At 35.3% G+C, this 24,292-nt stretch overlaps 1 protein-coding gene across 8 annotated transcripts in view; it reads left to right on the top strand.

Moving 5' to 3' along the window:
- NIPBL (NIPBL cohesin loading factor) overlaps positions 1-24,292 on the top strand; it is a 161,781-nt gene that overhangs the window by 69,583 nt on the left and 67,906 nt on the right. For all 8 annotated transcript variants that reach the window (XM_065860130.2, XM_071802483.1, XM_065860131.2 and 5 more), the window contains 6 exons: positions 2,485-2,650; positions 3,822-3,952; positions 9,094-9,193; positions 10,598-10,749; positions 11,741-11,901; positions 15,957-16,050. In XM_065860130.2, coding sequence (XP_065716202.1) covers positions 2,485-2,650; positions 3,822-3,952; positions 9,094-9,193; positions 10,598-10,749; positions 11,741-11,901; positions 15,957-16,050 — 804 coding nt within the window. The remainder of the gene's footprint in view (positions 1-2,484; positions 2,651-3,821; positions 3,953-9,093; positions 9,194-10,597; positions 10,750-11,740; positions 11,902-15,956; positions 16,051-24,292) is intronic.

Genomic DNA, 24,292 nt, shown 5'->3' with positions numbered 1-24,292 from the left:
ATTCAGTAGCATATCTGAGTACTCCACAAAAAAAAAAAAGGAAAAAACATAAATCATAGAATCATTTCGGTTAGAAGGGACCATCAGGATCATTGGGTCCAACTGTAACCTAACTCTGGCACTAAACCATGTCCATAAGAAACTCATCTATATGTCCTTTAAAGGACTTCAGGGATGGTGACTCCACCACTTCCCTGGGCAGCCTGTTCCAATGCCTGACAACCCTTTCCGTGAGGAATTTTTTCTTCATATTCTATCTAAACCTTCTCTGGCACAACTTGAGGTGATTTCCTCTTGTCCTATCACTTGCTACTTGGGAGAAGAGACCAAACACCCTCCATGCTACAATCTCCTTTCAAGTAGTTGTAGACAGCGATAAGGTCTCACCTCAGTCTCCTTTTCTCCAGGCTGAACAGCCCCAGTTCCCTCAGATGATACAGTACTTACCTAAAATATCTATCTCACCATCTTCACTTGGGGCTTGAGAAAGAGGATTAAGCTGATGCTGAACTAACTAAAGAGAGTTGTGGAATATGGTGAATATACTTGAAACCTAGTTCCCTAGTTTTGGACAAGGTACAGAAAAGTTATTCTCATTTTTAGATGCTAAGTGTGGCTGCTAGAACGGAAATAGGCAGCTGAAGCTATCAGTCTTCTTTCTCAGCTGCTGAGCCTACAGGAGGAGCAGATGGGGTGTGTGTACTGTCTTTAAATATGTCAGGAAAACAGAATGCAAGGAAAGGAAAAGCACTGTTTACATTAAAAGCTGATACTGGCACTAAACCAAATGGTTATAATGTGACCAAAAATACATTTCTCACAAAAACTAAGAGGAGATTTATAATTACTGTAATGACATTCTAGAACAACCATTGCACTAAGAACAGTTGGAACAAAGATGCATCTTGTTTATAAAGTATAAGGAAGAGTTTATAGCTCAGTTGTCTGAGGATAATTGGACTCAGTGGCCCAGGTACTTTTTCTGAGCTCTTGTTTTTATTATTATACTGTTGAAATTTGGAGACTTTCCAGGAGACAATGCAAGTATATGCCCAGCAGTTGAATTTAATTGTCTACAGTAAAAGAAGCAGAAATATTTGAGGAAAAAAAAAGATTTCATGTCCTTCTGATACTCTGAAATATCAGATTGGAAGATGCTGCTGATGTATGTAGACATGTATATATGTATCGTTATGAATGCCTGATACTGACCCATCAAGATGCGAATCATAAGTTTCTGGGCCATGGGCTGTTTTCCAGCATTAAGTATTTTCACATAAGGTCCTAAAGGAAGTCAAAATACTTTACTGGTAGAAATCACTGGACGGATTCCTGTTGCAAGACTTTCTTGAAGCACTGAACTACCTTTTGTGGGATTAGCCTTTGTGTTATGCACATTTGTTTCTTTATCTGTTGTATTTATCTCATGTTTAGAAACTCAGGAGCAGCTGAAAGCAAAAAAAAAGGCTTTTAACTGCTTCACCTTATTTTTCTCTGTGTGAAAAGAAGGAACTGGAATGAACAAGTCCTGTTACCCTGAAAACATGGAGGATGTGATGACTAGAGGCAGGAGAATAGTCTAGCTGAATTTATACTGGTTTAATAGATGTATTTTGCTGATCTTGACAATTTTTTCCGAATTTCTGGCACACTTAAGGTAATCTGATGAAAGTAGTGAAAGCTAGCTATTTTAATGTATTATGCAATTCTATCTGAATTACAATTTATTTCTAAGTACAGTAGTGTTATACACTATATAGAGGGGAAAAATAATGGAATTCTTCCCCACTGCCTTCCCACCCTTTTTTTTTAAAAAAAATGAAGAATTTCCAAATACAGAGGAGCCAAAAGAGTCTATTTCACTTAAACTGTTTTTTTTTTTCTCAAGCTATTTCTGATGGTTCAGTTAAAACCTTTATCACAGAGCTTTAATCAGCCTGGGAACTTGAAGTCAGAGTCAACTTGTTTTCATGGACGCATGAAGGTGAATTCTGTAGGTAGCTATCATTTTGGCCTATTCTGGCTCATACCTCACCTGTCTGTGTACCTCTGCCAGTCATCTGGGCAAGGCTTTTTTATACGATACACCTCCTTGTTACATCTGTAGATGTAGGAACAACCTCTGAAAGTAAAGTGTGCTTCTTTATGATCTGATTGAAATATTGTGATGAGTTCCAAAGCTGCCATAACATATTAAATAATTTTTAAAAGTGTGTGTTTTTTAAATAATACTTGCATTAGCACAATTTAAAAATTACAATAATATAGTAATATAACTGTGGCCTTGAGTGCAGTACTTTGTCTAAAACAGGGCCCAGCATGTGTGTTTGTGTTCGTGACTTAAAAAAAAAAATCTTCCCTATATTTTAAATGTAGTTCTCAAGTTTTCTCTCTTAATCACATGAGGAAGTAAGAAGATGCCAGTCTTTGTATGCTTGTGTTTCATGCAATGATTCTGAATTCCTTTCTCTTTTCTCATAACAGTTTTGAACCAGCTGCCTCTTCCATCACCTTTACCTGCTACAACAACGAAAAGCCTGCTTTTCAATGGACGGATAGCTGAAGAGGTGAACTGCCTTCTGGCTTGCAGGGATGAAAATCTGGTTTCACAGCTTGTACACAGTCTCAATCAGGTGTCAACAGATCACATGTATGTATTTTGAACTTCAGCTGTATCAGATAACTGTCCTTATTCCTTGAAATCAAAATTAACTGGATTGAGAAGGATGTTTTTGAGAATCTGAAAATTGGAACATGCAAGGTTTTTATTAGGCTTGCTTAGCAGATTACTTGCTTAGCTGTATTAAGTGTCAAATGGTCAGTCCATGAGAATGTTAATAATGACCCAGCAGCCTTTATTCATAACTGTAGGGGTTATTTTATATAATAGATCTGCTGCTATTCCGTTCTTCCAAGTTAGGAATGCAGACTTTGTGGTATTTGTGCAATACTCATTTGTGTTCCACTTTGGTTAGTAATGTGCAAAGACGAATCATAAACCCAGTATTACAGAAAAAGAAAATTTTTTGAGATGCCCATGTAAAACCCATGCCAATTCTGATTCAGGGTTGACCTTAAATATTTTAAGAATTGAACCAATAAGTATGCTAATGTATTATCTTTAGGGTTTTCTTTTTCTTTTATTTTTTTTTTTATTTTTCCCCAGTGTCCTTTGTCAACAACCAACTCTGTCTTTTTCCTACGTGTTCCAACCAATTATTTTGATCAAGTGGAAGTAGCTTTTAAAAGTCCTAAAAGCAAACAATAAGTGAAAGCATGGATGCATTTACAGCAAATTCATAGCTTTTTTTTTTTATGATTCAGAGGGAATCCTGTCATGTCAAAGAAATGCCAGTTCCCCTTTTTAAAATGAAAGATTCTCAAAGCATTGAGCTGCAACCTGAATCTTATACATTCATGCGTATGTTATTTTCACTTCTACGATAAAATCTTCTTGATGTTATGCTAAAACAGTCTTTTGTGGAGAAAATTGCGATATAAAAGTGGGCATAGGAAACTTTTTGTAATAGTCTGAAACTGACAGCCATATATATATAAGTGCTTAGTTTCAGAAAATAATTTTGGAGACTAGTAGGAAGAGCTCTTCGTCCATTCTTTAAAGAAGCGGGGGCAGAAATTGAGGCAGGGAACAGAGCTTTGCAGACGTGGTTTTTTTCTACATTTTAATAGTAAATTGTCTTCTTTCATTTTGGTTTTGGTTTTTTGTTTTTGTTTTGTTTTGTTTTCTTCTACTTGACGCATAGTTTCTTATAATTTGAAAATGCATTTGCCTCTTTATTTGCTTACTTTCACAATTCCAGAGAGTTGAAAGATAACCTTGGCAGTGATGATCCAGAGGGAGATATACCAGTCTTGCTGCAGGCTATCCTGGCAAGGAATCCTAATGTTTTCAGGGAGAAAAGCATGCAAAACAGATACGGGGTACAAAGCGGTAAGGATTTTTGATTATTTATTGACTGCATTTTGTGTTGTTCTGTAAGTTTAGGGTACCGATACTAACCACAAATATATATGGAGCACAACTGTGATATTTATGTCCTACCTTGTATTTGATAGTTGTATAAAGCTATGTACCTTGACATCTTCTAAGAGCAATTGTATTAGAATAACCATGGAAATAAGCTCTACCAGGTGGGTTTTTTAAAAAAACCAAAAAGTTTCATTTCACTGCTAAATTTAATCTCTAGGATGAGTGATTGGATTTTATTTTATAATTATTTTATTTTAATTTCTTTATGGCTAGGTTCATATATTGTTCTCAGTAAATGATTGAAGTTGGAAAAATATGCCTTAATCTTAGTGAAAATCTGTAGGATTATGGTGTGTCATTGCAGTGGTAGTTCCGGGATAAGCAACAAGGCTGAATGGCCCATACTTAAGAGTTTCCCCCTGTCATTCGTCATCTCGGCAATTTGCGATGCCCTACGTATTTTACTGTTTTGACAGATGTAGTGAGATACATTTCTGGATAGCAAAGAAGAAGGAGAGAGACCAAGCAAAGGATTAATTGAACAGGTTCTAGGTGTAGATCTGGAGACTTGCACTTGAAGGATGTTCTTTAAATACCAAACTATGAAATGAGTAGGAGAATTTACAGATTTTCCACAGTGTGAGGATAAAGATTTGCTATCTGTGTAATGAAGAGGTACAGAAGGAAGTGTTACTGGAGTCCACAGGGGATAGGAAGTGTTGGGTGTTTTTAGAGGGGGGAAAAATAATGAAATGAGATTATTAGGTTTGTTTGTCTAGACTGGTAAGTAAAAAGCCACACAATATTTAAAAAGAACTTGCTACGGACAGAATGTATAATTTTCCTTGAAAGAAGGCAGAAATCTGCTGGAATGGAAATGTGAAAGACAGTACTAAATATTTGTAAGTTCATTTATATATATATATATACATACTTACACACAAACACCCTGAAAGGTAAGCTCTGAAAACAGTCTGTAGATTCTGTGTTTAGTGGTAGCTGTGGGGGAGTATGATTTTTCCAGCTGTGGGAAGAGTTGTGATTGTTCTGCCAGTTTGCAGAGTGGTCCAAAAGAAATACTCACCCGAGTTAGAGTTTTCCACCAGTTTCATAAAGTAGAATAGTTTTTGCCAGTGCAAAAGAGAGACATCATTTTTGAAATTATCTGTTCCAACAGCGGTTTTTGAAAGAAAGACAAAGCAAGTTAATTTCTTTCTAATTTTTGCTCTTTCTGTGCATTACAGGAAGAAACGCTTTTGCAGCTTGATTCAGTAGGTTAAGAATAATCCTCAATGAAATAAAAGCACCTCTATCTTTAGTAAACATGCTTTGGCCTGTGCTTGGAGGAAGCTATTAGTTCAGAATAAAAGATAGTTTAACATGAAACTTAAAATAATAGTTGACGTTATTTTAGTAAAATTAACAGATGGGTTTCAGAGAACCAGAAGAGATCTGACTTTAAAATTATCTTGAATATTTAATTTTATTTTACATTGTTATAAACGCTTTTACCAGTACAAGCATTGGAAAGTAAGTGTGAAATCTGAAAGGTGGAAAGAAAGGGGGAAGAGGGGAAAAGCATAGGTGTAGAAGAATTAAATTAGGCTCTTTTCTAGTGTTTCAAATTCATGTCTTCTGCTGTTCTTATTGTCTTCTTTCTGAATATTATCCTTCCACCTTTGAGTCCAGCATATGGTGAAATCAGTGCTAGGTACTGTGACCCCATATTTGTAATACCCACAACTGAGAAGGAGCGAGGTCAGCAGGATCCCCCTGTCTGTTTACTCAGCCTGGCATGGGTCTCTACACCATGATCCCTTGAGTGTCAGTTCCAGCATTACTGTAGACAAAGTGAACTCAAACTGATTTCTCCTAGCCTTCATTTCTGATACAAGAGCAGGAGGATCACCTGGCTGAAAAATTACATTAAACGCAGAATAAAATTCTTGGTTCAATAGAGTTTTTCAGGAAATAAAGACATCTTCAGAAAGCTAAATAGTCTGTTTTCAATTCTTATGAAAGCTTAGGTTTTTAAATTAGATTTTTACTTAGATTTTTCAGTCTGTTTTCTGTTACCAGGTTGTCTGAATAGACTGAGTCAAATCACCATGCAGCATCAGGCCTAACTTTGTACAAAGGGCAAAATGTTAATTTTATTTTAGAACTTTTCATCACATGACATAGAAGGTTATGGGTGCCATCTTGCAACTACATCTGTCTTGCATCTTGTAGTAGATGATTGAAGTGTATTTCTTTGTAATTATTTATTTAAAATTAAGATATCATTTAGTTTCAGTTTTCTTTATAATTTTTGCACTTTTTCCTCTCAGTGTTTTGTCTGTGTCTTTCAGCAAACTTCTGTTGGAATATCAGCTAAAATAGTATATTGCAATAGGTTAGTATACATAGCATCACTTAGGGTTCAGAAAAGACTTAATACTTACTTTAAGCTATTTATCAGAACTTGTGGATTTTGGGGCATTAAGATCTTATACATCTTTCAGTAATGTCAGTTTCTTGTGTAATATTTTTCATTTATACAAGGAGTCAAGTGCAAGTGTGTTTGTAAAAAGGAGCAACTTTGCAGACATACACTTTCAATAACTGAAAAATCACCTGTTGGTGAGCAGTTTAATCATACAAGATTTCTTCTGTGGCCTCAAGCTGTGATGTAACACATTCTTTGGCATTTAGTAGGATTGATAAAATACGTTTATACATATCACTTTTTTCCAAGCAAAAAAGTTGTAGTCAAGACTAGGAGTATGTGTTAAGTAGAATCATTCTAGTAATGTTACTACTAGGGTAATTTTTTCTTAAACCTGAACATTACCAACATCCAAAATTAAGATTACATTTAAGAGATTCTTAAATATTTAAGGTATGGAAATACACACGCAAGCCATAAATCTGCTGCTTAGTGATGTCACAACAATGTAAAAATGTACAAAAAGATATTTTAGTGCTAATGGCCACAGACTAATTTCAAATCCTCTTTAAACTAAAAGTTGGCTTATTTTTACTTCTTTCTCACTGCATCATTATCAGGCATACTTGTTATCTGTTTGGAAACTTTGGATTCACTGTTTTTATTGTTGGTGATTTTGTTTTTGTTTTGGTTGATTATTTATTTTCTTTTTTCTTTTGAGTTACCTAGATTGAGCCTCCCATGTTGCACACCTCCCTCAACAGAGAGAGAGAAGTGAAAGCTGTCTGTCACAGAATAAGCTTTATGGGTTTTTAAGTGACATTAAAAAAATTATTCATTACCACATCTGTGGTTCAAAACATGTTTTAAATGTAGGGAGGAGAAAATAGATGTATTTTAAAACTATTTTAAAAATGTAGTCTGTGTTTTAAGCATAAAATGAGAGTCTCACAGTTCATGCCAGTATGGGCACATTCTTCAGCTTGCAGTACCTGAATGTTAAGGGTTAGTAGTTTGACTAAAATATTGTACCTAACTTCCTTGAGAATGACAGGGAGAGCTGAGTGGACAGTGGCCTGCTGGGTGCTGCCTTCAACACAAAACTCCTGGACTTTCCTCTTTAGTTGCTTCTATGCAAGGCAACCAGTGTCCATTTACACAAATCTTGCAGCAGTTGAGGGGTCCCCTTCTGTTACTCAGGACAATTAAATGTGCTCTGTATTGAAGTATGGAGATCTCTGATTTTTATTTTTTATTTTTTATTTTTTTTAATTTTTTTTTTTTTTCCAGCACAACATGGAGTTTCACTTCTATTGTAGGCCAGTTTTGGTGTGCACACATATTTGGAATGCAGCACTTCACACCTACCGGGAGGGAGTAATCGCTGCATTCCTGAGGGATTATCATATCTCTTCTCTGCTAGGGAGAGGTGAAGAGAAAAAGGGTGACAAGGAGGATTTCTGAAACTAGCTTTACTTGTGTGAACATAGCAGTAATTGAATTCAGTGATAGCAGTTCAAGGATTCACAGCTCCCAAACACTCTGCATGAGGGACTTCTGTTAGCCCTCTGTCTAACCTTTGGTTTAAAATATTTGTAGCACTGATGTGCTTTTACCTACAGCTGTGGGTCGCTTGTGACTTCCCAAGCTGCAGCTTTCACATGAATTCTGACACGTTTAGCTGCAAGACATTCACCTCTGTCATTAAAATATCTTAAAGTTTGTCTCAGTTTTTGTGTTTCTGCATCATTTCAGTTTCCAGTGTCATGCTCTTATTCAAGAATTCTTTGTACCTGTATTGAAGAGAGGAAAGAGAGATTCCTTTAAGTTCTTCCTAATAATGACGTGAATTAGAACAGAACAGACTATTTCAATTGGATGGGGCCTACAGTGATCCTCTGGTCCAACTGCCTGACCCCTTCAGGGCTGACCAGAAATTCAAGTAAATTATTAAAGTTGTTCACATGCCTCTTAAATTAGCTCATTTCAAGCACATTGGTACTTGTGACTTGCCAACTAGTACAACTCCTGAATTTTCAAAGCGTGACTGTGGGGATCTAAAGGCTGTGGGAGCCTACAGTTGGGATATTGGTTCTGCTTTGCAATTGAAATGTTTTGATAACATTCCTTGTAAGTGTAGTGGATGTGGAATAGAAAGCTTTTGTCCCTGAGTAGAAAGCAACCACCAAGGCATTATGGGAGCCAGGAGAATATCTTGAAGCGTTCATCCCAAGGTGATTGTTTGCTGTACTTGCTCTAAAAATGGGAGATAAGTTTCTGTGTTCTTCTGACTTGTGAAGTTTCCAAATCTCTTACTTATTGACACAGTAAGTACTGTACACACCAGGCTGGGGTATGGAATATATGTCCTATTATAAAATGTTTCTATTTGCTAGTAGGCTTGGGCTTTGGAAGCCCTAAGGAACAAAGAAAGGAACTACTATTAATATTTACAACTGAATTAACACTGCTTTATGGAACACTTTTTTATGTCATGGTGTAAAATGGAGAACTTACATGGAATTGATAATTTTTAATTTTTCTGAGAGTTGCAAGCAGATGGTGATAGTGTCTATAAAGTTTATAATCTCTTTGAATATAATTTCTGAAATGAGACTTCACTGATTAAAAAGGAAATGTGTGTGAAGTAATGCGACTGTCTTCTTTTTAATAGGGATGATGATGTCACAGTTTAATATTTCTCAGAATTCCATGCGTGGTAGTCCTGCATCTTCCAATTATCAACAAACCACTATCTCACATAGCCCTTCCAGGTAAAACACTTTCTTTTAAATGGGGTGAGAGAGTCAGCAAAGTGCAAATTCTTCCTACGGTGACAATTCATGTTGCAAATACGTGGGTGGAAGGTGATCGCTGTCAAGACAAATTTTACTTTTGTTTGACAGCAGAGTGAGTTTCTTCAGCTGTTAAATAAACATCTTTTTTTCTGTGTATTGATCCTTGTATTCTGAGGATTAGTCATGATTCTCTACTTTCTTTCCCTCCCAAAATTTTTGCAAACTTTCTTTCATGCTTAAGGACTCCCCTGCCTCCTTCCACCCTTCTGTTTTCTGCCTGTGGCATGGGCTGTGGCTCGTGGCACGGGATAGGAGAGAAGAGGCTAAAGTGTTCAAGCACGTGTAACAGTGCCAATGTGACAAGAAGGTGGGAAAAGATGCTTCTAAAGGCATGGAGTACTGCTGTAACAGTTATACAAATGGCAACTCAGAGGAGGATAGCCCAAGTAATTTGGTCAGTCTTCCAGCAGAATCCTTGTCAACTTTCTGGTTCTTTTTTAAACTTTCAAGTGTCAGCAAATAGCATGTACCTATAATCCAGGTCTTAATTAATATAATAAAATATTCTAGAATAAAGAGTTCTGCATGTAGTTTCAATACAGTTATTGGGCTTTAACAGATTTCATCTGTAATATCATCATAAAATAAACTTATTTCACTTCACGTTACTCTGTTTTAGCAGATTAAATGCTCTGTATCTGCACCTTTCTACCTTTATATCTAAAAGGGATGTTGGAGGTTTTCTGAATTATGGACATTACAATGAACATTAGAAAGTCTTCTCAAAATCCTTGCAAAATCTTTGTGTTAAATACTTTGCCATTTCTTTCTATAGAAGCTTACTTTAATAGAGTTGCTATCTAGAACTGAGGGTTGTGAAAGCATGTAATCTACTTTCTGAAGTGTTTATTTGATTTACATTTATGAGAATGTAAGTTATAATTAAAATCTTACTGGAAAAATCATGTTTAGAGTAGAAGGCTCCTTGTTAATCCTAGTGACCTAGTTGTTAATTAAAACTTAGCTGTCACTTTAATTCAGACTTCTACAACTAACTTTTGGAAATTGCAGATCTTATTTTAGTGGATTCTTGTGTCAGTGTTTCATTTCGCTTGATGTGGGGGTCTTATGAACGGTTATTAATCTGTTCTTTCCTTTTGCTAATGCAGTACCTAAGCTATGACTCTTAAGTAATAACTGAAGTTTGGAAGGTATTGATAGTTTAAAATACTGCTTTTGAGGGAGATTCTTGATTGTGTTGGAATTTTGTATCTTAAAGAAACTGTGATGATCTGAATGGACAATATTCCAGAAGAAATGATAAATTTGTCTACGTTTGCTTTTCCAGCTTTTAAAAGCTTTTTTAATTTGTATTTTCAGCCGGTTTGTGCCACCACAGACAAGCTCTGGTAACAGATTTTTGGCACAACAGAACAGTCCAGTGCCTAGTCCATATGCTCCTCAAAGTCCTGCAGGATACATGCCATATTCACATCCTCCAAGCTACACACCACATCCTCAGATGCAACAAGGTAACTCTGTGTTCTTTGTTTTATTCTCCGATATCACATCAGCTTTACCTTGATATGTATGTTTCGTGGCTTTCTAATTTCTTCAAAGGAGTCACATGCTTCATGCAAATCTTCGAGTTGGCAGGGGATTTTTTGGAGTATGTTTAAGCTTTGCTTTTCTGGCTGTACAGAGTGGTAGTATATACTATATTTTTTTAGTTAAAATGAAAGAAGAAAAGGTGAAACACCTGTTTGTGTGGCATTGCTCCCCTATTTACACCCCTTTTGCATAGTTGTCATGTATACATGACGATAGAAGACATCAAAACAAACTAAAAACTTTTATGTATTAGCTGTGGACATCATTTATCTGTACTAGCAAAAACCTGATTTTTGCTAAGGCCAAATAAGCAGTTGACTAGAATTATGCTCAAGGTATGCAGTAACTGGCAAAGATGACCTTCAGAATGAAAGTATTTCCTTGTTCTTCACTTTTCTGAAAACCATCTTGAACAACCTGAACACTGTTAAAGTATCTAGGCAATTTTTGGTTGATAAGTACAGTTCTTTTTGGATTCTTTTAAATAATTTGTTCTTAAAGTTTAACATTATGCTTAAAATATATATAGCTGTTAGGTATGTAATCTTGTATGTCTCATGAATACCTTGGAAGTTACTAAAGGTACTGAATACAAATCATATAGAGGAAAACAAAGCTTTCTATAACCAGTAAGGGTACGATACTGACTCTAATTAGGATAGATGTGGAGAGAAGCTTGACTAATCTGTACGTGGAATTTAGGTTATAAATCCACTAATTGTTGTCTAATTTTATTGAAGGTATTTGTGGGAAAAGGATTCAATAAAAAAAGTCCAATTCTTGTTCAGATTCCAGACCTCTTGCATCCAGCTTATTAATATCCACTATTATGGTGTTTTCTCTGAAACTTTTTAAGAATTAATGAGTATGTGAATGTACCAGTATAGTTGCTTACATTTTTTTGTATTTCAGCTTCAGTATCCAGTCCCATTGTCACAGCTGGGATGAGGAATCTCCATGAAAATAAAGTTTCAAGTCAGTTGTCTGGAAATTCAGCTAATCATCATGCTGATAGTTCTAGACATGGCTCAAGTGAAGACTACCTACAGATGGTGCACAGACTAAGTAGTGATGTATGTTACCTAAATCAATTCATTATCATAAAGCAAATATTTAGTATGATAAAGCAACTGTGTGCTCAGCTACCTTAGAAGTAAATATTTTGCTTTGTTGTTGATATGTAAAACCACTGAAAATATATTTCTATTTCAGATGCGTACACACAACCATGCAAGCTTAATGTGTGAGATCTAATTTTTTCTAGATCTCTCTTTAGTTTGGAATCATCCATAACATTAATTCAGATGACATTAGGAAAAGTAAAAAAATCTTCACATAATGTGAAGTTTCTCTACAACTACTGTAGCAATATGTTGATGCAAACAATACAAGATTCTAAAGAGATGCATAGTTAACTTGTCTCTCTGAAGATCTCTCCAGTTATCAATTAGACTTGACATATTTGAATAACCTCCTACTTAATAAAGTAGTGTTGTCAAAGGCAAAAATTGCTATGGACGTTTTTTCTTACTGGTCTATTATGTGCTTTTATGGCCTGGTTTCTTTGTAAGAAGTTTTCCCCTAGTGAATCCATTTCATGTGGGAGAAATTCTTTCATAAAGCTTGAATCTGAAGGGAAAAAGCAAAACAAAACCTTTCTCCTGTATTTTTTTGAACTGCTAATTAATTTTTTTCTTAATGAGCATCTCATCCCATAGGTGAAGGTTGTTGGGATTCTTCTTTACAAGTTGGGCACTCAGTTTATTAACAGGGGAGAGAGTACTTAAGTTTCAGTTTTATTCTTTTGTCAAAATCAGGTGGCAAGGAGGGGTTTTTTTGTGTGTGTGTGATTGCATGTATGTTTTATTTAGCTTAAAAAAACTGTAGGCAGCTCTTGTCTTCCTGAATTAGCTTGTAGAAGTAAAAAGTGTGATATTCAACAAGTGTACTTTAGCACCAGGCTACCTAAATACCTTGCCAGGATTAACACAGCAGAATGTCAAAAGAATTATTTGTTTTAATAGTATTTTTTTAATGTGAGAATTATGCTGATTAAAAATATTTGCTAAGAAGTAGTATCTTAAACAAGAGGGTGTTGTAATGAAGGAATCTATGATAATACACAATCATCAGATGTTTTTTCAGTCTCTGCTTCAGCAATGCAAATTCTTCAAAACAGGAAGCTGTTCTTGGCACTAAATGTACATATATACCCCAGCTCAGCTATGTTAAAGGTACACTATTAAGAGAATGTTGCAGTTGTTCAAGACAGGATTTTAGAAAAATATAATATTAGGATAATTTAATTCACATTTTTTTAAAGAGGACATATTTAAACATATTCATCCCTAATTTTGTGATCCAAGAAATGGAACAACATCCTAGTTCATGAAAACTTAGAAATGAAACTTTTCTGAAGTGTACACATTATGAAAACGTGAAGCATACCCTCATTTGTTGGTTTAATTGGAGAAATACTGAATGTACAATGTAGTAGTAAACTTGCACTTCTATCCCTTTGTGCATTTTCTTAATGGAGCACATGCGTTACATTTATTTTATTTGTAATTATATCTTTAACATCTGATTTTAGTAGCTATCATTCAGAAAACAGTTTAACGAATTTGGATTAAAGTTTTGCATCTGTGTATGAATAACAAGTTTAATAACAACATTGCTGCTTTTTCAGAAGCAGTGTGACCTGTGAAGATAGTAATGAATTAGGGTTATTAAATCATAAAACTGAAACTCTTTATTTTTTCTTCTTTTTCTTAGTTTTAGGATTTTATTGCTTTAAAAGAAGTGAACAGTTACAGGATGTTGTGTATTTGTGATACATGATTCTACAAAACCAGCAAGTACACCCCTCAATTTAAGGATGATGGTAGACTTGAGAGCATTCCTAGAACATCAGTTTGTGCTTACATATCACTATTAAAGATCTGAACTGTTAACGGGCATTTCTGAAAATTTGTCGGTTATGTTAAGAATGTCACATGTATCTGAAAGGTTATCTGCGTAGTTGGGTGTTTAGTTAATTTAATAAAAGTTGCCTTTGCCTATGTCCTTGGCAATCATGGGTAGAGGACCTCTCCTGTCATAATAAAACATGTATGCTAAAAAGTTACTAAGCTTTTTTTTCTTCCAATATTTTGGGTTATTTTTTGAGATCTATTACAAGTAGAAGATAAGTCAGGTTTGGAAAAAAAACCAACTCTGTAATTTCAGTCTAGTAGATAAGTGAGTAACTCGTCACGAGATTAATTCACTTTGACTTAAAGTAACAACATGTATGTTTAAGGTACAGTTCTTTTTATTGCTTTGAATCTGAATACTAGTTTTCTTTGCATATGAGACTTTCTTTGCTTGAGGCAACAAATCCTTTTGTAAGCATGTTGCAAAAATAAGTGTAATTAATAGCACAGCCTGAGTTTCAGATTCATTGTCTCATGGGAAAAAAAAAATCTAATAAAATTGGTTTTTAAGTGCTCATGGATGGTGAGAGTGGTGAAATCTAGTTTCTTGTGGATTTATAGTCTTTGACTTGAAAGCACATTCAGTCTATAAAATTCAAACTCTTTCTTTCACCTGAGCAGTGTGAACTATGCCTTCACGAGTAGTAACATTTATATTGTCTAGTTTACAGCTATGCGCGTGGAAATAAGCTATTTGGCTGAGGGAGTGTGTACTTTGCTGGCTTCTATCTCCTTGAAATGCCAGTTTAGCTTTTTAACTTACTACCAGCTGCTGAATTTTTTCATACAGACATGTAAAGACATGATTACAGTTGAGCCTTTTAACATTCTACTAATTGGATTGAAATAGGTTGAAAGGATAAAAGGTATTTATCAGATGATTCAAGTTTGGGGAATAAAAGTTATATGAAAAAATACCTTAATAGGAGCCATGTTAGCATATTAGCTACTGAAATAACCAATTTAATTAAGAAACAGATTAAATAACCGTATAACTTATTTGGAATCTTCCTTTGTATGACTTTAGTCTTTAAAAGAATGGACACTTTACAATTTGTTTGTAATAATAGAAATTGTTTCTTCATAGATTGGTCATCAGTTTCCTCTTTGCAAAACATTGCTGTAGCTGTTGTATAAAAAACAAAGTTAAAAATGGGAAATACTATTGTATACAAGTTTAAATGTAGTTGGGCCATTGAGTGAATGAGTGTATTCATGACCAGCAGAGGGCTCCATTAAAGCAATAAAAAATCCAAGTAGAACATTAAATGGAAATTGGAATAGTGGGCTTCATGTTTAATTTTAGGATAATGAGGGGGGAGAGGGAAATAAAAGAAGATGAATTTACATTTTTAAAGATAAACCACAGACATCCCTGCATTGTAGTTAGTATTACATTATGAAGAAGTTTGTCAGAAATGATGAATTCCATCAAAGCAGGTTGTTCTGTGCAAAACTGAGAAGAGAGAAGAACATGTTTTGCATGTTGGGAAAGTGATTCATATTGCCATTGAGTTATTTCCTGTCTAACTGTTGAGACAAGCAGATAACAAGCTAAGGTCACTCCAGCTGTGTTTTACACAAAACTATCTCAGCTGCTACAATGGGAGTGGTTGAGATTTTGTTCTGTCCTAATGTGTGTGTGCTAGAGAAAATAAATACAAAGAGTTTACTTGTTCAACTGTAAAAGTACGATGGCATTGTGGATAAGCTTCAAGGGTAGGTTAAGTGAAAAAATGGTATTCATTTCAAAAATCTGTATTTTATGCTTAATTTCTTTCAGTTGGTATTGTATAGAGGTCATGTATCTACTCTTCAGCTCTTTACTATGAGTGCTTGTAATAAAAAAAACTTCTAAATGGAATATTAATGTAAATCAAAAGTGCTTATTTAGCTAAAAGACATGTACATCGGTTTATTTTTGCATACATGTTTTGGTTATAGATTTTTATTAGGACTAATTGTGCTTTGGAATATTGCCTATATAGTAGTCTAATAGGAATCTAAATTATGAAGTAAATAAATATTTTTCTGATATTTCTTGTATGCCTTTTTGTCCAATCCATTTTATCAGCATATGTACTAATTTCAGTCTTTATTTTACCAGGTGTTCATCTTCATAATGTTAATTTTTTTTATCATTGTCACTTTAGGATGGCGATCCTTCAATAAGAAATGCTGCATCTTTTTCCTTGAGGTCACCACAGTCAGTATGCTCTCCAGCTGGAAGTGATGGAACCCTTAAAGGTAGTCTATTTCCCAGTTTTAAAGAACAAAGATTTTAAAGAGGTGTTTAGTTATTCCTTCTGACTTCTGTATTCAAGTAGTACTAGAGAGTATGTCATTACATTTTGGTTACAAAATTAGCTTGAGCCCTGATCTAGAAAAAATTTCTGAAGGTCTGAAAATTGACTAACCATCCTTCAAAACAAAGTTCAAATTCATGGAGGACAGAAGGATTTTAAATCCTTTCCAATATGAGGATTAAATTCTTTGTAAGAATGATTTCAGTTGCTCTGCACAGGAAATGGTTTAAAGGCAGCATTACGAGTATTGAACTCTTAACTGGCTCGAAAGTGTTTTAACATGCAATGCTTGTCTTAATTGCAATAATCAAATTTTAAGAACATGAAATTAGAAAGCAGCTCAATTAACTCAATACACATAGCATAGGAGACTATCAGAAAGACCCGAGTGAGGCTTTTCAGTGTTGTAGAGGAAGGATGACATTATAATGGACTTAAATTGAAATGGGAATTTCTGACTTGTTCTAAGGAAAAATTCTTTCACTATCAGGACAGTTGAGCACTGGAAAAGGTTGCCCAGGATATCTGTGCATTTTCTATCCTTGGAGGTTTTCAAGGTCAGGCTGAGTAAACCTGCATAATGTGACCTTGCTCACCCTCCTTTGAGCATGAGGATAGACTAAAGACCTCTGGAGGTCCCTTCTTAACTGAGTTATCCTGTGATCCCATGACTGCTAAATGATCTTTGTGGCTCATCTTCTGTAGGCATATACTATGTTAAACAACAATAGAGTGAAGGTGGGTGAAGTGGCAAGTTAGAAATGCATGTATGAAATTCCAGAAGCATCAGTTTTTCAGGAGGCCTTGTGCTAAAGGGCTTGTGAGACTTGTGTAAATGCCGAGGACTAAATGTAGTTGTTTCTTTCTCTTTGTCAGTCTCACCAGTTTAACAGCATTGTGACTCTGAGTTATTTCCGCTCAGGTACACATTTACCACTCAGCCAGAAGAATATCTGAGTTATTAAAGTTGCTGCTGTTTCATTTGGCTGTCTCAGAACCCCATTTTAAAGGGATACCGTTTCAGATTTTTTTTTTCTGAAAACAATCTGATTGTGCAGTTCAGATTGTGATGTTTCAGCATTAGAGAGATTGAAAAAGTGCAAGAGGAGCTTTTTGATTTATTTATCTGTATGTTAGCTTTATTTTTCCCATTGCCAAAGCACACAACTGAAATACTGTTACTAGTGTTGCTACCATTTTGCCTTGTTGAAGAGATTAATGAATGCTGTTTGAGAGAATCAGTTATGGGTGCTGCAGGAATCTGGCCAGACATTTACTTCCTCTAATTTTGTATTTTAGTGATGTATGGAAGAGATGTGGATAATTGCAGTGTTACTTAAAACATGAGATCCTTGTCAGTGAGTTTTTGGTCTATGATTTTGAGTGAAAGTTGTGCTGATAAATTTTCCAGGGATGAACAAACAGCAAGTGTCTATGCTGACCTTTTTGCTTCTACTCTAATTGGCCCTTAAAAGTTTGGTCGACAGATCACAGAAAATTAGCAAAATATTTCATTGTTTGGGAGGATGAAGAGAATGGCACTAGACATCATCAGTCCAGAGAGAGATCTCAGGAAGGATGTTATAGCATATAAGCTTTCTTATAGACATAGAAACTTCAGACAGTTACCAAAGGTACAGGTAGACTGTACTTCTGTACTTCTGACATGGAAGTAGCAAGGACTTTTGGAGACTTGGAGAATGTGGTTGCACAGTTTTGAATTACTTTAAAACTGAACATATCATCTGATTGACAGAATCTGAATTAAGAGGAAATTCTGTTTGCAACTCTGGCAAATATTTGAGAGATTAAGAAGTTACATTTTTTAATTTTGGTTGGTTATTTGCTTACTTGGTGGAGTAAGATTTCTCTGTTACAGAAATCTTTGCTTCACTTCTGCTCCAGTAAAGTACCAGAGCAACCGAAGTTTTATGCAGAATATCTAGGCTGGTCTTTATCCTTTCTTTTTTTTTTTTTTTTCTATATGTAGATTTTTTTATTTATAGCTATGTAAGCAGAATAATGACCCTGCTTTCATGCTATCATTTGTTACCACATCTGACTTCTGAAAACTTCGTTTTTATTAATTCATCTATGAAAAATTAACATGGAGTATTTTCCTTTTGTTGATATCATAAAAATATTCTGTGGGTTCCATTATTCGAGATTGGTTACTCATCAAAAGCCTTTATCTATTTGTTCTACTTTTCCACTTTGTTCTGCTGTTCTGGAACCTCAAAAAAGATTTTTTTAATTTTATTTTTTCTAAGACAACTTCTAAAGATGAGTGTAAAGGAGATCCTTGTGCAATGTTTTTAGCCCAGTGCTTTCTAAAGAGTTCACGTAATTTCTAGTCCTGTTTCCATACAGTTTCCTGAACTCTTGGAAAATACCTGTAAGGACTAGCAACAACCGGTATGAAACTATATAATTTTGCACTCTTTTCCTAAAATAACTTACATTCCCTCCATAAATTGTTAACGGGTATTTGATTATTTTCTGGATAATTTGGAAATATTACTTTCGTTGTCTTAGGGATTTATAGGACTTCTCCAGAGAGATTCCTCTACGCTTGATCTCTGAATGCATAGTGGAGATTAGGAATCTTCTAGAATCTGTAGTGCTGACTTCAGTGCTCTCAAAGATACTTGTTAAGAAAATTTATGATCTCGCCCTCTCTCCTTCAAATGAAAGGTGGATGAAATTTATGCAAAGATTTTTTCTGACAGGGCAAAACCAAACTTTCATTCTTGGTTCTTTCTTCAAGTCTTCTTTTTTTTTTTATGCAAGTATGCTTCTGAAGGCAGCCAAAGCTGAGTTTTTCATGAGGCATTTGAAGCTCTGGAAAAGGAGCTGGGACTGTTCCCGAAAACTGTTGAAACAGTATGTGCAAAGTGAATACAATCTGTCCCTCACCAAATGTATGCTCTTCTTTGTCTCTCATATGGTCTCCCTTTACGTTTGAATTTTAATTTAAGTTATACTCTTTGGAAAAGAATATCAACGTTGTTTGTTAGTCAAAAGAAGTAATAATTTCTTTGTATCTAGTATAAAACTTGAGAAGATTTCCAGAGGAAGATTCTGTGATTTTCAGAAAACACAGCAGGAAAAGGCTTGGGGACTTTCCGTCTTCTTAGCCTCATGTTGGGTGAGCTGTACCAGTATCACTCCAAATAATTCCATCTTTTTTTTTTTCCATAAATTTCAGTAATGGAGTTTCCTTACTCTTGTCCTGCAACCTATTTGAATTCTTAGTGCTAGAAACCTTTCCTTCTAATGCTTAGCCTGAATTATTTTTGTTGCAATTAGGCATGACACTTCTTGACTTCTTTCCAACGGGCAAGGAAAAAAGAAGTAATGTCCTTTTTTTTATAAGCAGTCATTTACATATCAAAGAGTGTTATCTTGTCTTGCACTAATCTGATCTACAGACTGAACAGCATGGTTTCTTCCTGTCATCTTTACATAAGTCATAATTTCTGAGCTTCTAATTGTCTTCGATGTTTTTATCTGAATTCTGATCGTTCTGCATTTGTCTTGATGTTGTACTGTCCTAAGATGTATCTATGACTCTATTTGAAGACTTTAAAGGATGAGTCGTCATAAGAGTATGGTACACAAACTTCGTATGACACTATTGTTGTATATGACAGTATGGCTGCTCTTTGTTTATAATTTAGATTCATATTGCAAGTTGGTTTGAACGTATTGCTGTCTTTCTATAGAGCTTATTTATCTTCCTCTCATGTTGTTACAATTGCTATTTCTCAGATGAATAAGAAGTTGGTGCTGCTTCTCACTGAATTTCTTTTGTTTTTCAAAAGATTATTCAAGTTAGTCAATACAATTGTAAATTTTGGTTCTGATTTTAAATACAGTTGTGGGCCTCTTTCTCTAAGACTCAACACCAAAAGCTGTTATGATCTTTAGATTAATAAAACACTCTAATTCTGTTTCACAAGAAATTGTTAATGACAAATATTTATATGACTATTCTTAAGACAGTGCTCTGGAAAGCTGCATTCCTTCATCTATACTCTCTTAATCCATTTTTACCAAGAATAATTAATAGTCTATGGACACAGTTTTGCAATAGGGTATACTGGACTCTTACAGTATTTTTGTTTAGATCTTACTTCCTCAGCTTGTTAGTGAAATTATGAGAAGTTGTATAGAAAGCCATGCTAAAGTACAGATGTGGCACTCACTTCTCGTTAATCCACAAAGCCTTCTACTGTAGAGAATACTTTTTTTTCCTTTGACACTTCTTCTTAACAATATCAGTTTGGAATACTACCTCTTTATTATTATCTCTGTATCTTCTTAAATCGTACAGACTATGTATAATACCCTGGGCAGTCCTTTACCATCATTTTGAAGGGGCTGTTTCCTGCTTTGAGTCTGCTGGAGGCACAAATTCTCAAGATGATTATTGCCAGTTCTGAGTTTGGTTTAGCCAGAGTTCCAGGGTGAATTTGTCTGATTCCATTTTCATGAAAACATTTAATTTATGTGAGTGGTGAATAGGATCATATTATATTTAAAAAATGAGACACTTCAAATTACACGTTGTTACTGCAGTCTCTTAAAAGCTTTTGGTAGTAGTGTGTTCCTCAGGTTCTATCATCACCAGGTTCTCAGCTTTCCCAACAGACAAACATCAGTATGAATGCAGTATGGGTGCTGTGGTTCTTTTCTCTTCCCCAGCTTCTGCCTTTAGGAACTTACTTACAATATAATTATTTGGTTATGAGGTCCAGTAATCCATGTGTAGCACATATGCATTTCTTAAAGTCTCTCTTTCCAAAAACTTTTCCAGTAAAAGGTCTGGAATGCTGTCCAGGTTTGTACAACAATTTGGTACCCACTTAAATAATGTTCCTGGAGTCTCAAGGATCACTTTGCTATGGATTTTAAAAGGCATAGCACCTGAATGTTCCTAAAGTTTCTCTCCAGTGTGCTGTGAACCAAGTATTAGCCATTAGTCCTCATTTATTCACTAGCAGATTTTTCCGGCTTTCATGCATAGGAAACCCTCCTTCTGGCAAAGAAAATATAGGATAAGTGAAAGACTTTCTGTCAACATCTGGGAATCTACCTTCAAGGGAGTTATAGGAATATGAAGAAACTGTTTTGAGTGATGCTTTGGAGGTTGTTGGTGTACATGTGGAAAGCTAGTAGTTCTTTAAAATTCTGTAAAAGATGTGACTCCTAAGTTCATGGTTACCTTAATAGTTGTTTTTTTAACCATGTGGATCACAATGATGGATGTGATCAATTGTGTGACATTGGTGCATCAGCTTTGAAAGGCAATTAGTGTTTCATCTGAAGAGGCTCAAAGATGATCAGTGGAAGTATCATGAATGCTTAAATAAAATGTCAGTACTGTGGTGCAACTAGAAAGCATGCAGACAAAAACCATAACATAGAGATGACAGTAGTTTGTGCGGTCTCCTGGACAAGAGCTTACTTGTTTGCTGCACAGTTTACTGAGGCACAAGGAGCAGGTGAAACCATTCCATGGGTAAACAAGAAGTGGATTTGAAACTGTACATTTTTAAGAAGGCTGAGTCACTGTCAATGCAATGCATTTTATAGTTGCTTGCATTATAAAGGATTTGGTAAAAAATCAGTCAAGAGTCACAGAAGAAAGGTGTTTAGAAATTGATACAGTAATTGATGAAAGTTGTTCCATACTTAATGCCACCTACCACTTCGAACCATCATGAAAACTAATTAATATAGAAAACCAGTCCCAGGATTGTAATGGGTGATCAGAATGACTGTTACTGAAAGACTATGGAGGTATTGTTGATGGTTGTATTTATTCTCTGTAGAGGCCTTATTTCCTATTGATGTTACTTGCTTCTTGGCTATGTTTGATGTTATCTGGTTGACCATCATACTTGCTCTTCGGTAAAGATATAATGACCTTCCCAAATCAGTGGAGAATCTCTTTATATCTTGCAAATTTTACATATTCCTGCCATATAACAAGAAATAGCACGCATTTCTTTTGCTGATACTATGGAAGATCATCTACAGAAAATCAGACTCTTTTTTTTCTCCTGAATTGCTTCACAGCCCTAGATGTAGACTCAAAAGATGCCTACATATTTCTCTGTTCTAAAATAATATTCTGAAATGCAGTTCATTCCCAAAGACCGTTTCCAAAGATCATTGTGTGATTTACTACATTGAGAGCATTTTGTAGAACAAACCTTCTCAAGCGTGGAATCTTGACTGGTTCAGCAAACAGATCATACCTGCCCGTCTGTGCATTTTTTCCACAAAAACATTTCTTCTGTCATCAGCAAATCTTGCAAGAGTTTCGTTCGCAGATACAAACTGGCCCAAGCCTTCTCCCATAGGTAGTATTCCAGACTGACTTCAACAGCAATAGGCACAACTCCCGCTGTATAATGGGTGACGTTTTTTCTGAAGTGTAAGCATCCAGATGAACGTGGTACATGTTCAGAGTGTGATACCTGTTCAAAAATGCTAATGTCTATGGTAGAATGAAACTGTTCCAGAATGCTTCATCTCTTTCAATTTCTTTTCACCTCAAAACATAGGCATTGCAGCTTCTAAGCCTCCTTGTTGCCAGAGACAACGTTTCAGAAATATGCGAAGTTATTGCCAGAACATGTGTTCTTAAAATACAGCTGATAGGCCTCACTATGAACACCTTTCAGGAGTTCCCTTCACGAGCAAAATACTTTCAAATACCTATTCGTAGTGCTGCCTAGGAGAGGAAAAAACTTTATTTTTGTTTCTTCATTTACTGGATTCTATAATATGTTCAATGAAATGCACTGAAATCCTTCTGACCTCCTCAAGTCTACTGAAAGGTAAAAAGAACCACCTTATCTCTTGCTGCAGGTTTATTTTTCAGCATGACAAATACCAGATTAATACCAAATCAGAACAATCTTGTCATACTTACATAAAAGTTTATGACAAGAGAGAATCATATTCATGTCCTCTATTAAAAGTTTAGCTGTGCAAAGCAGTGAATGTTCCACTGTTACAACCTCAGAAGTATTAATTTAAGAGATAATTCAAGAGTAAGATGTCAGTAAGATGTCTTTGAAAAGTTCTGAGCTGCTTCTAATATTTGTAAAAATAAAAATATAGCTTGTATTTCCTGAGTGATAGTTGTTACCATAAAAGAAATCGGTAGCTAATGATTTCTGGTATACATCACACTAAGATAATCTTGTAAGTTACCAAAAGACACAGTAATTGGAGTGGGGGCGGGAGCATCACAAGAATAGCAACTGTGGTGAAAGGCAAGTGAGAGATCTTAGCCAAGACTTCAGTACTGGTGGTTGAGTGTGGTATCTAATTTGAGGAGGTGAAGTAGTGGAAATATCTCAAGAATCAGAATGAGTCAAAACAGGCCTTCCCAATATTGTTGGTGTTATTGGCAGAATATGGGTTTGTTGCTCATGGTCAAGAACAGGTGACATAAACCCATTTCATATGGTGTTCTCTACACATGGAAGTTAAAGGACTTTGCACAGAATGTACTAGAAAAAGAAAATAAGTGTAGTGGTCTATGCAAAGAAGTCGTCAGTAAAGGCACATTTTTCATGTGAATACCTTTGTTAGACGTATCCATTCTTTTTTTCATCTACAGGTCAGTAAATCCTTTAATGACTCCTGATATTTCTTAAAATATCTGTTAAAAAATTAAGCTTCAGAATAAAGCTGCTTCTTGTTTAATGGTGTTTCTTGAGGGAAGCGTATGGACACCTGTATTCCAATTATTTTTTGATGTTAGACGTACTGACCTATGATGACCTGAGCAGGAGGAAATAATAATAACCTCAGTCACTGCTTTCCGAGGACCAGTGTTTCCCAATGGGTGGATGGAACCTGGTAAATATTTTCTTTGACAAGAGGAGGCTGACCCTATTGGTCCAGGCAACAGACTTTTTCTTCACCACCAGGACACCCTCCCCCTCACTCAGTATTCCTTTTTAAGCCAAAAATTATAGCTCAAAATTATAATTGGGACAGGTTGAAAAGCTTCCCTGTTTTTCAGAGCTTTCTGGGCTGACAGTTATGGGGAGCTGGTTTAATTTGAGGAACAAAAATTTTAGATGTGATTAATTGGAGAATGTTCTTAATTAAAAATGTCCTCTTAAAAATTTCTCTAGATACACTGAAAGCTTGTA

Source organism: Patagioenas fasciata, chromosome Z (assembly GCF_037038585.1).
Source record: "Patagioenas fasciata isolate bPatFas1 chromosome Z, bPatFas1.hap1, whole genome shotgun sequence".
In the NCBI taxonomy this organism is placed as follows: Eukaryota; Metazoa; Chordata; class Aves; order Columbiformes; family Columbidae; genus Patagioenas; species Patagioenas fasciata.
The sequence above is the reverse complement of the archived record's forward strand: the minus strand, read 5'-3'. Positions and strand labels throughout refer to the sequence as shown.